Source organism: Gopherus flavomarginatus, chromosome 8, assembly GCF_025201925.1.
Source record: "Gopherus flavomarginatus isolate rGopFla2 chromosome 8, rGopFla2.mat.asm, whole genome shotgun sequence".
In the NCBI taxonomy this organism is placed as follows: Eukaryota; Metazoa; Chordata; order Testudines; family Testudinidae; genus Gopherus; species Gopherus flavomarginatus.
Window position 1 is genome coordinate 36759086 of NC_066624.1, and position 16204 is coordinate 36775289.

Here is a 16204-nt window from a genome sequence, read left to right on the forward strand (position 1 = left end):
AAGTAATAATAATAAATAGTGTGTAATATTTCATGTCATAAAAACAAATTTAAATTTCCAAGATCACTGTTTTTATAATTTATACTCAGGTAAAGGAGAAGATCCCTGGAAATGTTCATTTTTAGGAGAGGGTTCGCGAGACTTGACATTTTAGTGAAAGGAGTTCACAGGTTGTTAAAGTTTGGGAACCACTTCATTAAGGTTTAAAAAATAAAAAGGTAGGATGATACAGCTATACAGTACTATACAGTACTTTAAAACCTCTGAGTTGAAATATATATATTATGAATTTATATAATTTACCATGAGAATAAGTTTATATTATTTACCATCGTCAGTGTTTTGCCAGAAGACATAGAATGCTTGGAGCTGTTAACAGTTATTCTGAAATATATGTACCGTATACAAAATAAATGAAAAAGGAGTTAAAAAACTGACCTTTAAACTAAAATATTTAAAAAGGAATCAAGCTCCAAATAAAAAGTTAGCCTTCTTTTCAATTTTGTTTTTGTTACTCAGTGACTTTTACATTTGGGCCTTTCTTACAGTGTTCCCTTTTCTCACCCCTTCTATACTTTTATATTTAAATAAATTAATGTCTGTGTGAGAGTACAAATGGTTGTGGTCATTCCCATCTTTACTACAAAGAGGTGCTTTCTGGATTCCTCCTTTTTACCACTTTATTCTTCCCGTTTAAGCTTCTGTATTGAGGAGGCTAATATTGCTGTTTCAGATAGATCTATTTTCTCTGTTTACAGAGTGCCAAATCATCCAGATGTCTTGTTATATTTTCATAGAATATCAGGGTTGGAAGGGACCTCAGGAGATCATCTAGTCCAAACCCCTGCTCAAAGCAGGGCACATTCGTAGACTTTTTTTTTTTTTTTTTTTTTTTTTAAACCCAGTTCTCTAAATGGCCCCCTCAAGGATTGAAATCACAACCCTGGGTTTAGCAGGCCAATGTTCAAACCACTGAGCTATCTCTCCCCTCTCTCCCCCCCCCCTTGTGAATCCTTATAATTCCTGGGCTGGCTATATGAGGTTACTAAAAAGAGTTTTGCAACACTTTCAGTCTTCCCAGGAACGCACTAATTTAGCAATGCTCTCATTCCAGGAAATTCAGAATGAAGTTTAGTACTTGAATCCTATCCCTTACATGCTGTGCTGTCATTAGACTTCTTGACTTTCCCTCACATGATTGTTTTAACTAAACTTGTGATAGACTGAAAAATGAGTTGGATCGAAGTATTGTAGCCTGCATCTGGTGATCTAAAATATGTTTAATCTTAAATTACATTTAATTTAGAAATCTTGATGCCTTTGTTCCCCCAAATGGTGGAGCCAGACAATATGGTTCTCTCCTGCTTCATCTCAGCTATATGAAATAAAAGCAATAATTCCTGTTGCTGATGCCAAAATAGTGACAGTGTCAGTGCTTGATGGTCTGTCATAGAGAACTGAAGAGCTAGATTACTGTTGCTGTAAACCCAGAGAAAATATAGGCATTTTTATGTCCATATTAAATTCTAAGTATATTGTTTTCAAAACCAGAGGTTTTTCATGAAGTTACCATTAACCAGTTAGTCAAATTATCTTTTAGAATATCTCCCACCCTCCTCCATAGCCATTGTTAATGTTAAATGCTATTCTTATAAATATACAAATATCTAATTTATTTTGGCTGAGCTCTGTCTTATTCACAGCATGAATTCCTATGGGTTGCCTTTATGCTGTTTAAGAAATGTATTGTACGTTATCTACTTTTAAGTTGTGGACTTAGCATTGAGTTGCCCGCTTGTTCTTGTATTATTACAAAGGGCAAATAGTGCAATATATATATTGCACTATTTGTTCTTTGTAATATATATATACTTTTCAATTTTTTCAATTATTTTGTGCTTCTGTACCAGATTTTCTGGTGTGACAGCTCCTGCATTCCTGTTTCATTGTTCTCATAGTCTAGCCAAGCAGCTGATTAAGACATGGGGCAGAGTTGTGGGGGGGGGAAGAAAACAAACATTAAATTGATATGCTGTGTGAGTGGAGGGCATATGGATTAAGACTTAAACCAGGGATCGGTAACCTTTGTCACGTGGCCTGACAAGGTAAGCCGCCTGACAAGGTAAGCCCCCTGGCGGGCGAGGCTGGTTTGTTTACCTGTCGCGCCTGCAGGTTTGGCCAATCACAGCTCCCACTGCCCACGGTTCGCCATTCCATGCCAGTGGGGGCCTGGACCTAAATTTGACCTAAATCGTCCTTGCTGCAGATTAAGCTGATGGCTTTTTGTCCTGCCTTCAGTGGACATAGAACAGAATTGCTCACAGTTTCTCTTTCTAGAGCCCTTACCTGTTTGAAGATTAACCGATTCCCACACCCCATCGTTCTTTTTTTCAAGACTAAACATACCCATATTTTTAAACCATTCCTCATATATCATGTTTTTTAAGCCTTTTTTATTGTTCTCCTGTGGACTCTCTCTGGTTTGTCCACATGTTTCTTAGCGTGCCATCCTCAACTATACTCCATCTGAGTCTTCACCAGAGCCAAGAAGAGCACGACAGTTACCTCTCTTATCTTACATATGCCACTCCTGTTAATACATCCCAGACTGTTAGACTTTTTGACTATTATCAGTGCATATTTTTTTGTCTGATATTAGGGAAGGAATTGGTAAATATGTGGGAACCCAGTGGGGTATGTAGAGAGGAAGCCAAGCTAACTAGCACCATGTTCTAGCTGATGTCCAGTGCAAGTACTTGGGGTATGAAAACACTTGCAGCTCTACAGCGCTGCTACGGGAGCGCTCCCCGCAGCAGCACTTTGAAGTGCGAGTGTGGTCACGGCGCCAGCTCTGGGGGAGAGCTCTCCCAGCGCTGCAGGTACTCCATCTCCGCATAGGGATTAGCTTACAGCGCTGGGAGCCACACTTCCAGCGCTGTGACACAGTTTACACTGGCGCTTTACAGTGCTGTAACTTGCTGCGCTTAGGGGGGTGTATTTTCACACCCCTGAGCGAGAAAGTTGCAGCGCTGTGAAGCGCCAGTGTAGCCAAGGCCTTGTTATAGAAGGGGTATGGTGATCATATAAAATGAATAGAAATGGGATTTGGAGGAAAGCATTATTTATGGAAGCTAGGAAAGGGAGGTTTCAGGGCTACTAATGTTTGGTACAGTGGGGAACCAATCCCCTTCCTTTTCCACCCCCTTTGCACTTACATGAGGGGAGGATTGCAGCCTTCCACCTCCCCCCAGTAGTGTGAACAATTAAGGAAACGGTGACTTGCACTGTACAATTAATATGTGGATACTCCCAGATATTTTAGGTGAATGAAGTTGCAACCTAATTAAACCACATCCATTGCCTTCTGTCTTTCTTTTGACGTGGCTGGACAAAGGTGCAGCTCTAATTATTGCAACAAAGTTGTGCTCAGTAATGCCAACGATGAAATTCCTATAACTGTCTCCTTACATTTATCCATGTATGCACAAAACAGAGAAGAATGTAGGACCCATAGGCCCTGTAAACTTCTTTTTGCATGCTTGTTTTTAATCTTAGGGGTAGGGCAGGGGTTGAGAGTTGATAAATCATTTGCCTGGATAGTGGTAAATTCTTGATCCTAGTAAGTAAGTAAGTAAATAAATAAATAAATAAAAATGTTACCTCTGTGTAGCTTCCATCGTCTGTTCCTAAGAGTAAAAAGTCTTAATGATATGAATGCTGGGCTATTCTTTTTTTACATCTAATAATGATGCCTTCAAAGCAGGAGTGACATATTGTAAGGAGGGTTGGATCTTTATTTTCTGGACAATTTCTAGTTTTCAGGTTCTTTTTTAGCAGTTCCAATGTAATTAATCATCCACCACTGATAGGTACCCAAATCCCTTTGAGAGAAAGTGGGCGGGTTTGGGGGAGGTTGTTTTTAGTGTTTTAGCATTGAAGAAGATATAACAGTTCACTTTGAAAAATATATAAGTATGCTTAAGTGAACAATTAGGAGTTTTTTAAAAATAAATTTTGTTGAGATAGCTGATGCTGAAAAACAAGCTGTAATTAAATATCATTATGTCCTTTGCTGTTAGGAACAGACAATGGAAGCTCTGCAGATGATTTTTTGTGGGGAGAATGTCAAGAACATATCACTATCCAGACAAATAATTTATCATCTCTTAACCCTTTAACTACTCCTAAAATTAAAAACAAGCACATAAAAAGCATTGGATAATTTATAGTGACTAAGTGAGTGGTGTCACAGTGATTTCACTTCTTTATGAAATTGGAATACGTATCCATAATTTAAAAAAAAAAACTGTTAGAATTTAAATGTTTCCTGTTTTATAATGTGGAAAATTGTTCAAACACTAGATAAAAAGACATTGAATTTAAAGGTGACTTTTAAAAATGTATTTCAAGTAAATATATATTGTGTCTCTTAAGGTAAAGGATATCAGTCCTTAAGAATATTAAGCAAGTTTGTGTAGGCAATGCCTTATTCTTGTCTCCTTCTGTCCTAAGGCTTGTCTTCACTGTGTCAGTGTACAGCACTTGGGTTTAAATTCTAGTTCGCACCAGTGTGTTTCACACAAACTGGCCTGTGTGATTCTGTTTGACCTGACACCCAACTACTGTGCGCTGACACTCTGTGAAGACAAGCCCTTAGAGTTTGCAATTCAAAGGTGCTTAATATCTTTATGTCCCATTGATTTCAGTGGTGCCCAGCATTTCTGAAAAGCAGACCCCTTGTCCAGGTTCCTATAAATGGCGTTAGATGTCAAGAGTACGGCATACATTTGAAAATTGTCACCATTTTTTCACTTGTTGAAATGCTTTTAAAATATCTACTAAGTTTAAACCAAATCTTACATTAGGAAAATCACCCATTGACTGATTGAATATTTGAAGTCGGAGTAGTTACTAACTTGAAGAATTAATGTTTTGCTTTTCATTTCAGGTTGAACCCCAGGACATATTGGAAAACTGCTTTTGGGTAAAAGTTAGAGAGGATAAATTTGAAAATCCAGATCTGTTTGCAAAACTGGCGCTTACCTTTGGTACACAGATGAAAGGTAAATATACTTTTTCCTTAATTTGAAGCACTTATAAATGTAACTTGGTTTTAATAAATCTCTGTGGTATAAGAAAATATTTTCAATGGAAAAAAGTAGTACTGCAATTCATTTTATAGATCGGAATGTTAAAGAATGTAGGTTATAGACTGTTACCATAGTAACATAAAATAAAATTTTAAAACATGCATTTTATTAGCTACGTAGGGCATGGACTGCTTTATTGCATTGTTCTTGGAGTTAAGTTTTTTTTTTTGCATTTAGAAAAATTACAGTGTACATTACTTACTATATGAATAGCCATCGTTCATTGTTTTCAAAATTGTGATACATTTGCATTTCTAATGCATACCAATATAGGAAATGTTCTAATTGAAACAAGATGTTGTTTAAGTAGTATTTTTAACTGAGAATTCACTATCCTCGAAATTTGAAAATACCAAATTCAGCTTTTTTTATTGTTGAAATTTTCATGATATACAACTTCAGAATAATCTGCCAACATTACCAGATCTTTAAAATTAGAGGGAAGCTACAATAGTCTTCTTGTAAACTATATATAGATATAGAAACACAAAAGTTAGAAAACTTGTGTGTATGTGTAATGCCAACAGACCCCAGTTGTCGGGATAGAACCCAGGGCCTCTGGAACTAAATGCATGAGCCTCATGAGCTAAAAGCCAACTGGTTGTTAGCTAAGGTTGTAGAGCAGACTCATCATCAATCAGTCTATCTCTCTCTGTTGTTGCTGTTAGATGGGACAGAACACCACACCCAGAAGGTGTGATGTACATATATGTGATTTGTGTATCTATTTGTCCTAGAGGTTTCTTTTATATTATTTAAACTCTTTGTCATTGTATAATATTCAGCATTTTTTTTGCTCATTTTAAAAAACCAAATGAAATGAATGTATTGATTGACCATGGCAGAGAGAACAATGCACTAGAAAAGTAATTTTGTGCCAGAAATTTCCATATAGTCAAAATAAGATTGATGCAAGTGGCGTTTCAATAGTTCATTTCTGCTAACATTTAGGCTTACTAATTAGTTTATTTCTGAAGGGCATACTTGCTTTCTCAATATGGAATAATTTATGTCAGTGTTTCAATTTCAAAAAATCTGAGATGTAGTTGACTGACAGTTGAATGGCTTACTGTGGATGTGATTCTTTATAATGTCATCAACTTTTTGTGAGTTTTAAATATAATTTTTATATGCTCTCATCTGAATCTGGATGGAAATTTCTCAAGACAGACGATTGTTCATTATTATTTATTATAAATAATCACTATTTAATGCTTGGGCCATTTGTCAATAGTTACTATGTCAGGCATTCATAAAGTGCAAGTACTGTTCAGGTATGGTTCAATAATAACTTATTTATGAGTTAATGAGGCAATTCAACAAATGATAGTCCAAAATAGTGCTAAGTACTAAAATAATAAATTCATGTAGCTACAAATCCCTTTTTCCTCTTTGTCAAGCAGCTAGATTACATTTCAATGCAAGAGCATACAATTTTGGAAGATTAATGGAGGTCAGATAATCAAGTGTTCTTAGGTCAACTGTGGAAAGATGAGTTAAAGATCAAAACAGCAATCTAAATTTATGCTTGCAAAACAGAATGTGTTTCCTGAAAGAGTGCACATGTTTACACACCTCTACCTCGATATAACACTGTCTTCGGGAGCCAAAAAATCTTACCGCATTATAGTTGAAACCGTGTTATATAAAACTAGATTTGGTCTGCCGGAGCGTGCAACCCCACCTTTCCCTCCGGAGCACTGCTTTACCGCATTATATCTGAATTTGTGTTATATCGGGCGGCATTATATCGGGGTAGAGGTGTATCTTTATTTATGCATGCATACATGCAGTTGCTCTTACTTTTTAATGCTGACAGTTGGATTATTTCACAATTATGCATTGTATTTTAACAATAGGGAACTTGGGCTCTGGATGCAAGGGAGTTGGTGTGCTGCCTCATGTTTCGGAAATGACCAGGGATGGAAAGGGTTGCTTTAAAAATACTGTGTAATCTGCTCTTTATTGACTTGTGTAAAAAGAGAGCCTTCTGATATCTTAACCACATTTTGAACGAGAGTAACAGGAACCATTGTGGTGTTCTTTGAGAGATTGCTCATGTGTATTCCACAATAGGTGTGCATGCTCGCCACATGCATCGGTGCCAGAAGTTTTTCCCCTGGCAGTACCTGTAGGGGAGAGCACCCCAGCGACCCCTGGAGTGGCGCCTCCATGGCACGGAATAAGGGGAGCTACGCGCTCTCCCCACCCTCACTTCCCTCTTACCACCTAGGAAGGTGCATGGGAACTTCTCTGCTCCAGCTTTGCTGTAGCTCGTCCCCTGAACTGCTTGTTCGTTCAGTGTTAGTACCTGTAGTTATTTAGCTGTTCAGTTAGTTAGAGCGCCCGGCACTGCTCCCCATCTACAGGGCACAAGAAGGCAATAAGGACGCCTTCTTTGCAGTGACACCGAAGAAAATCTGAGGCAGAGGCTAGACCCATGTTGGGCAGCCCTCAATGCCCTCCAGCCTCTAGGCCTCCGACTCACTTAAACCCGAGGCAGAGGCTAGACCCATGTTGGGCAGTCCTCGTTCCCCTCCAGCCTCTAGGCCTCTGACTCGCGTAGAGTGGAGCAGCCTGGCCGCTTCGGACCAGACCTCCCTGGATGTCCGGATGCTCTCCACGCCAGAGGCCCTGCAGGCGTCCTGGGATGTCAAGTCCATGCCGGTGCCAGGAGCGCCGCCGATGCTTGCCGCACACTCCAGGGCGCCCCAGGATCGTTATCGTTCTTGGTCCAGGGAGCGTTCCTGATGCCATTTGCCACCTAGCAACCATTCAGGGCAAAGTCCACATGGATCACCCTCCACTCCCACCTGACAAACTAGTTGGGTGTCGTCCACCGAGACTCAAGGCACCTCTCCATTTCAAGGAGTGAGTACCGACGGGACCGAGGCAGATGTCGCCAAAGGTCCTCATCTTAGAGGATTACCGCAGCCGGCCACAGCACGGACATCGACGCCATTCCTGCTCAGAATCCTACTCCAAGACCCTCCAGGGCATTGGCCCTGGACGTCGATTGCTGGCTTCTCGCCTCTGCGGGTCCTCCCGTTGGAGCGGATCGCAGAGCAGTTGCTACCAACGGTACCGATCCTCCACATTGAGATCACAGTCCCGTGGTTGGCGTCACTCCAGGCACCGCCGCTCCTCCTGGTTCCCGGACAGTGGCAGGTCATTCGTCAGCTGGCCTCCATTTGCAGTTGTCTTTCCATGGGCCAGGTCAGTCAGGCTGAACAACCGGGCCTGCTGGTGCCACAGCAAGTGATGTGGCACTGGGCTGTGACCGACCCAGTGGTACCAGTGGGCACTGTAGCCCCAACGCAGCACAGGTGGGGCCTTACTCGATAGCCGGAGCCTCAGAGGTGCCATTGGCTTCTCTCTCCAGACCTCCAAGGAAGGGGTCAGTGGGACGTACATCCTCGGTACCATGCCCGGAGACTGACCAAATGGTGGACCCTCTGATGTGGGCGTATCGTACTGGCCTCCTTTCCCTTCCTGGATGAGGCGATAACGGTCCCACCCCCTCCGTCCCACAGGAGGACTTTAAGGACACCAGGAGCTTTTAAAAAGGGTGACATCAAACCTCCACTTCCAAGCAGGAGAGATGGAGGAATCCTTGGAGTCCCTGTTCAATGTGCTGTCCTCTTCGGCACTGGGCAGGGTAATTTTTTGCCTTTCCATGAAAGGGTGGCAAAAATTTCAATGCCTTGTGGCAAACACCAGCCTCATTGGCCCCCATCTGTAAGAGAGCGGAATGTAAGTACTTTGTACCTGCCAAGGGACACGAGTACCTATACGCCCACCCGGCGCCCAACCCCCTGGTAATCGAGTCGGTCAGCCACAGGGAACGGCAGGGCCAGCCAGCCCCTATCCCGAAAGGTTCACGGAGGCTGGAGTCTTTTGGGGAGCCCTCATTTCAGCATGCTCTTGGTCCCATCTCTTGTGGAGGGTGGCCTTCCTGGTTGCATTCACGTTGTACAGGAGGGTCTCAGAGCTCAGGGCCCTGACCTATGAGCCCCCATGCACAGTGTTTCATAAGGACAAGGTCCAGCTCCACCCATATTCTGTGTTCCTCCCGAATGTGGTCTCTGGTCCTCTGCCCCAAACTGCAGGCATCTAGTGAGGAGCGCCGCCTCCACACTCGACGTGCGGAACGCTCTGGCATTCTACCTCTAACGGCCTAAGCCATTCAGGAAGTTCTCGCAACTGTTTGTCACCTTGGCTGAGTGCATGAGGGGTCGGTTCATCTCCACTCAGTGCCTCTCCAACTGGATCACTTCGTGTACCTGTTCTGCTCTGGTGGGTATTTGCCTGCCACCGATTGTGAAGGCGCATTCGACTCAGGCACAGGCCTCGTCAGCTGCCTTCTTGGCCCACATCCCTGTCCAGGACATTTGCAGGGCCGCCACATGATCTTCAGTTCACACGTTCATCTCGCACTATGTGATCGTCTCCCAAACCAGGGATGATACCGGGTTCGGCAGGGCTGTACTCCGTCCGAGAACTTGTGAACTCCTACCCATCTTCAACAGATATAGCTTGGAATCACGTATTGTGGAAAGCACAAGAGCAATCAATCGAAGAAGAAAAGACAATTACCTTTTCCGTAACTGGTGTTCTTTGAGATGTGTTGCTCATGTCTATTCCATATCCTGCCCTCCTTCCCCTCTGTTGGAGTTGTCTGGCAAGAAGGAATTGAGGGTGGGGGGAATGTGCGGTCCCCTTATACTGCACTATGGAGGTGCCACTCCAGGAGTCGCTGGGGCACTTCCCCCTATGGGTTCTGGTAGGGGAAAAACTTCTGGCACTGGTGCACGTGGCGAGCATGCACACCTACTGTGGAATAGATATGAGCAATACATCTCGAAGAACACCAGTTACGGAAAAGATAACTGTCTTTTTTGAAACATCTAAATGCTAGTGTTCACAAGAAAGTTTATTTGGATTAAGCTAGTGTGAGAATTTAAAGTACAGTAGCTATTTCTGAATAAATGTGTGTGTCCAATAAAGTTACTGTCTCACCCACCTTGTCCCCATGTGTGGGCACTTCCTACAGAATAAAATACCCAGTACTTGCTTAACTTAATCAACTGTCAAAGTCAAATAGTTATTCCGGAATAATTCCATATGTAGACAATCCCTAAATGGTATAGAATACAACTATATAATAACAATGCAGCTCTCAAAGTGCCTTACCATAATTAAACTAAACTCCTCAATTCCCTTTTGAAGTAGGTATTATACCCATATTTTCCAGATAGGAAAACACAGTTCTATTAGCTTTCTGTGGTGCCACACAAGCTCTGTGGCAGAGCCTAATATAGTATCTAGATCTCTTGACCCCAAATCCTATGTTACCTCAAAACAAACTTCTCCTACATGTGAAATCTCCAGTTCTAGAATGTGTGTAGGTGTGCATCTGTGTATATATTGATACGTATGTGTAGATATACCAGGACAAAGGAAACATGGCATTATACCTGTAGAACTGGACAGCATGTGTTTTGTAAAGTTCTGTGAGATAATTTGGTGAAAGGCACTAAATACGTGCAAAATATTATTTATTAATCACCAAATTCAGGACAAACTTCCTGAATGAAGAAATGAAGAAAGTTTGTAGCCATAAACGTTGTTGTTCTGTAGGTTAGGACCTGTTTTTATTGTTGTTTTTAAAAATTCTCTTAATCCTTAAAAGCTGTGAAATATGGGTAGAGGAAGTTTGTCTTACTGTTTCATCATACAACAGAGTATTTTTAACAGTAAGTTTTCCCTTCGAACACTAATGTAGTTGAACACTAAGTACTGATTATGAGATGGTCATTGTTCATTAGCAGGGAAAAAATTGATATTAACTTGAAACTGTAATAGGAATGTAGTTAATTATAGTTACAATAATCTATATTAACTCTATGAAGCAACAGAATCAAATATATAATAACTAATGACTAATACAAACTTCTAGGGTTTTCCAGTGACTTGATGAAATGCAAAAGATACATAGTTTGTGAAGAATTGGTCGGATTTAACCCTGACAAAAGACAATGTTTTTCCAGTAATTGAAGAGTTGAAAAGGTGCGAAGTGAGTTAATCAATACATGAATATAATTGTGCAGGTGAAATTAAGTATTGCGGAATTAAAACTGTATTACAGACTTCAGTGTACAAGTTAATTGAAGTTAAGGCTCTTTTTCTAATTTTTTTAGACTAGCAACTATTTTTCTAGGAGAGTTAGTCATTGTCTGATGGATAATTCCAGACACAGATAAGTATCCTAGGTGGAAAAATGAAAAAGCAAAGACTGGTTACTCCAGCTCTAATGGTAATACAGACTTTTCCTGTTGATAATAGGAAATAACGAGATGACGGTATTAGCAGTGGAAAGCATGTTCATTAGTCAAGTTCTGATAGTAGTGAGGAGAAAATGTTGTTGTCATTATAACTAGCACAACATGGACAATTTCTGAATGGGCCGTTCTTTACAGTGCAAATTCTTTTATTCTCACAAAACTTTATCCAGATTCTTATAAATGCAGCATGTGCTATATTATGTACCTTGCAGTTTTCAAACCTCAGAACTCAGTTATTCCGAAAAGGAGGCTCTCATGTCAGTGTGACAGGTTTTAGTTTATGAAATAAGTGTTTAGTCTCATGTCTTCCACGTCCCTGCTCTTTTTCCGTTTGTCATTGGATCTCAGAATTATTGGTTTCTGGCTAGATGATATTTTCCATATTTTTTCCTTTAAAATTTCTTCTTAAGCTATTTTTATTTTAATATTTTGTTTTTATTAGCTAGAAAAAGTATACTTTTATTTTCTGAGACATTTTCATCACATTAGGTATGATGGTGATAAAAGGGAAGAAGTCTGTCTTTTAAAATAAGTTCTTCATGGGAACGTAAGATGGCATTAACAAATCATAAAGGGATTTGTACTTAATGTGCCTAGTGGAATGGTATTTCTCTAGAGGCTGTTCTACTTGTGAATCTTATGGTGAAAGAGAATGATAGAATTCCCAAGTTTTCCTTGGGGAAGTGGCTTTATTTTTCTAGCCTATGGCACCAGCAGCTGGGGTTTTAGTTCTGCTGTTTACTTCTTGAATTAGAAGTTGCTTATCAGCATAAGGTAAAATGAACTGGAAATCTGTGTCTGTAGTGAAAGTTGAAGAATTATAGAGGGCCCTTATCAAACATGCTTAAGAAAAACCAAAGAAAGAAAGCTGTTTTGGCATAGTCGATGGCAGTTTAATGTACTTTTTAACTTTATTCTGTGTCCCCATCCCTTTACCAGTATTGTTTTTTATAAGATGCCATGTTCCTGTTGGAGATTGGAGTGACCTGAACACACTTCTTTCTTTCAGAGAGCCAAAGTGCTTTATGTATTATCCTTTTTTTCGGTGGAAGTCTAGAACTAAGGTATTTGCTCCATATTTAATCTTCAGTGGCTGAACAGGCTCCTCAGGGTTTGCGGAAGTTGCATGGTGACCTTGACCATCATATTCTTTCCTTTTTTTAGGATTGTTACTGTACTTTTAACCTTCCAAGTGCTTGCCTCAATGTCTTGATAATAGCGACTGAAAAATTATTTGCAGTTGCATCTGAGAAACCCATTTTCAGGATCAAATACTTGGACTTTAAGTGTTCATGTGCGTGCTTTGCCGTAATGACTGTTGGAGTTTTTGTAAGAGATCCTCCAACTGCTTTTGGTGATATGAAATTGGTCCTCTTTAGGCTTGGCTGATGAGCTATTATTTTCTTACATCTGACAATCTAAGTAAGATGGATTTTTCCCGGAAGCATGGACAATTCAAAACGCATTCTGTGGAACTCAGTGAGATCAGGTAACAGAGCTCACCATTTTAACAACTCAGTAGTAGTTGCTGCATGGTTTTAGACAAGACTGCACCTTTTTAAATCTTACAGATAATAGTACAAGATGTCAGTGGTAAGCATACTTTAACAGTGCTGGTAATGTTTGACAAATGTCCACATTTTAATAGATGAACAACTTGGCTTAATATTAAACTTTAAGCAATTTGAGTGTAATGTAAATCAGCCTTAATTATAGGCCAAATCACAAAGGGTAAAATTTGCAAAATTGCCTTTGTGACTTAGGCCCTAACTCCCATTGGAAGTCCATTAGGATTTCGGCTTATATGGGACTGAGGTACTTTTGAAGGTTTAACTAAAGTCTCTGTTGACTTATTAGTTGGTCCTTGATCAGACACATCTCCCATTTACTTCATTAAGAGCTTTGCTTGAGTCATGTATGAGTGAAGACTTGAGGATTCGTCCTTTATATAAAAATTGAATTTCAGCTACATGTTACTTTACCTATGCAATTGTTAGTGCATTTTTCCTGTAGTGTGTGATAAGAACTAGTTATGGCAAATCCTAGAATACAATGAAACAAATTACTGGAGAGAGTTTAGTTGGAAAATTCCCAGCCAACTCTATTCCACAAAGCCTTTAGTAATGTCTGCAGATGGTTTTGTTTACATTTGTGTTAGGCTTATGGTAAAAGCTAAATAGAACTTACAATTTGAAAACATTGTTTTGCCTTGTAGCTTACTCTTTTTGAATAATATTCTGCTGATTTTAAACTTCACTTCTGAGTAGATATAATATGGTTACCATACACTTATTACACAGTTCTACAGAAACTACATAAAATAGATTTGTAGGGCCTAGCTCAGGAGAAGTGTAGTAACATAAAGAGTTTTTTGGAGTGCAAGTTATATTTCACAAGATGTAAGAGACAAATTTGACATCTAACACTTTGGATGTAGTCGTGCATGATAGAAATAGCAGTATGCAACTGGTCCCTCATGTAGAAAGGGTTTTATTACAACCATTGTACTCATGCCTTGGTTGATTTTGTAGGCAGCTGTGTATAGGATATCTTTTTCTGAGTAGTCATCTTTTATTAAATAAATTTAGGTAATCAATCTGTGCTAAAGATGTCATTGGCCAACATCTGTGTGTTTCTGGCCAGTGGCTGTAATGACACTTTTTACCTAGTTTACCTCATCCTTCATCTATCAAGTTAAACTAGCATGTGAATTGTGTTAGTCTGATGTGAGCTATTGATATGAAGAATTGCACACCCCTGTGGAGTTGTGTGAATAATGGATTTTTCTGTTCACTGGCAATTCTGAAAAAATGAAACAAAATTTTATTTCAGGTCAACTAAATAATTAATTCTTTCTAAATTTTCAGCAAACCACAGTCGGAAACATCTTTTGGGGGTTTTCTGAAGCATTTTGTTAGACCCTAAATGAAACATTTCTATTTGAATTTGAGCACTTTTTATTGTTTTAAAGAAAATTTAAAGAAATTTTAAAACAAAAAATCGCAGCTTTTTGTTCAAAAATTATTTTTTCAGAATGTTACACTTTTTTTTTTTTTTTTTTTACTGAAAGTTTTGGCAAAAATGACACAAATTCACAATGTTTCACTCTGCTGTCATGCTTTGTTCTCTTTAAGGAATTTTTGACATTTTGTTCCAAAGGGATAAATTATATATACATTTTATTATAAGATTTTTTTTCTAGTGAAAAGTCTGAGGCCATAACTTTCTCTAAATGCTGCTGATAGGGTTTCCTTTATGTGACACATGTTGAGATTGAAACGTATTCAGCTTCTCTCTGGAGAAGTGGGGTAAATTATCTGAGTTACTTGGAAAAACATTATTGCATCATGTATTTGAATATTTACATGAGTATGGAAACAAGATGTAGAAGACCATAAATATTCCTAATTCTATGCTGACATCAACAAATCTCTTGTTAACAGTTCAGCCACTGTATGTTGAGAATCTGTATTGTGACAATGTCAGGCCAGATGGCTGCAAGTGGGTGTTATTGGGTTCTGGGGAGGTGGGTGGGTGCTAATGCACCCATGGCTAAAAGACCCTCCGCCAGTCTCTGGAGAGGATCCATTGAGCTTGGGACTCAAATAATTACGGGAGACAACAGAAAAAACAATGATGGGTGTGAAGATCAGAGGGTCAAAAGTATGGAATCGGAAGAGGATGCACGTGGGTACTGGAAGGCAGATATGTTAGCCCTAGAATGTTAAAGGTGGCAGGTGCATTTCGAAACCCGAAAGGAAGGACAAAAAATTCACCTTTTTTTCCTACAAGCTGAGAAGGGGTTACCTAAGGTCATTTAGGGACACCTGAATCCAATTAATGGCTGCCTGAAACCTTTTAAAAACTCTCCTCTTGTGAGAGAAAGAGTGGAAGAGAGAGAGAGACAAGCTGCTGCCAGGCTAGTGGCAGCAGAGAAATAAGCTGCTTCTTCTGCACCCCTTCGCATAGGGGAAATGGCCAAAACTGAGTGTCTGCTAGGGGAAGGACTGACACCCAATGGCAAACAACAGGACAACAACGTGCCCCAGTAAGGTGGCAGGAAAAGGTAGCCCCCTTTGTTTTGTGTTTGTGAGACTTCCCTTTTTGTTTGGTGGAGGATCACCCCTTTGGCCGACCCCAAGGCCTCCCCTGAAAATACGGCCAAATAAGCACAAGGGCAGGAGTGAGAGACAAACACAGCCCAGAGTGGAGCTGATTTCCTGCCACTGCCAGAGGGGGAGGTGTCATAAACAGATAGCTAAGGGTTAATGTTCTTTTACCTGTAAAGGGGTAACACCAGTAACCTGAAACACCTGACCCAAGTGACAATTTACCCCTTCATGTCACAAGCTGTAGCCTTGCCTACAGCCGAACTGCCTGTCCAGTAAAAAGGCTGGTCAGGAATGTGGACTTTTGCAGTCTATGACAATTATTCCATCCCCATGCTACTGGGGGAAGACTTGACCAACCAGGTGAAGCGGGCCAAGAGAGTGGGAATGGTTACACACAGCCAAACCAGGCAAGCTTCCAGACCCATTCCTGTTCCTGAACCGTCCACAGACGCCCCGTCTGTGTTACCAGAGACCCAGACAGAGGTAGTGGACCTGGATTCTATGCCAACCACTGAAACAGCCACAGCACCTCCAGTCCCAGGCCCGGAACTGAAACAGCAACCAGCACCAGCAATTGCAACCACATGTTCAAACTCAA

General features: G+C 40.3%; 1 protein-coding gene across 8 annotated transcripts in view; it reads left to right on the plus strand.

Moving 5' to 3' along the window:
• DIAPH2 (diaphanous related formin 2) overlaps positions 1-16204 on the plus strand; it is an 879031-nt gene that overhangs the window by 229972 nt on the left and 632855 nt on the right. For all 8 annotated transcript variants that reach the window (XM_050965017.1, XM_050965016.1, XM_050965012.1 and 5 more), the window contains one exon: positions 4949-5063. In XM_050965017.1, coding sequence (XP_050820974.1) covers positions 4949-5063 — 115 coding nt within the window. The remainder of the gene's footprint in view (positions 1-4948; positions 5064-16204) is intronic.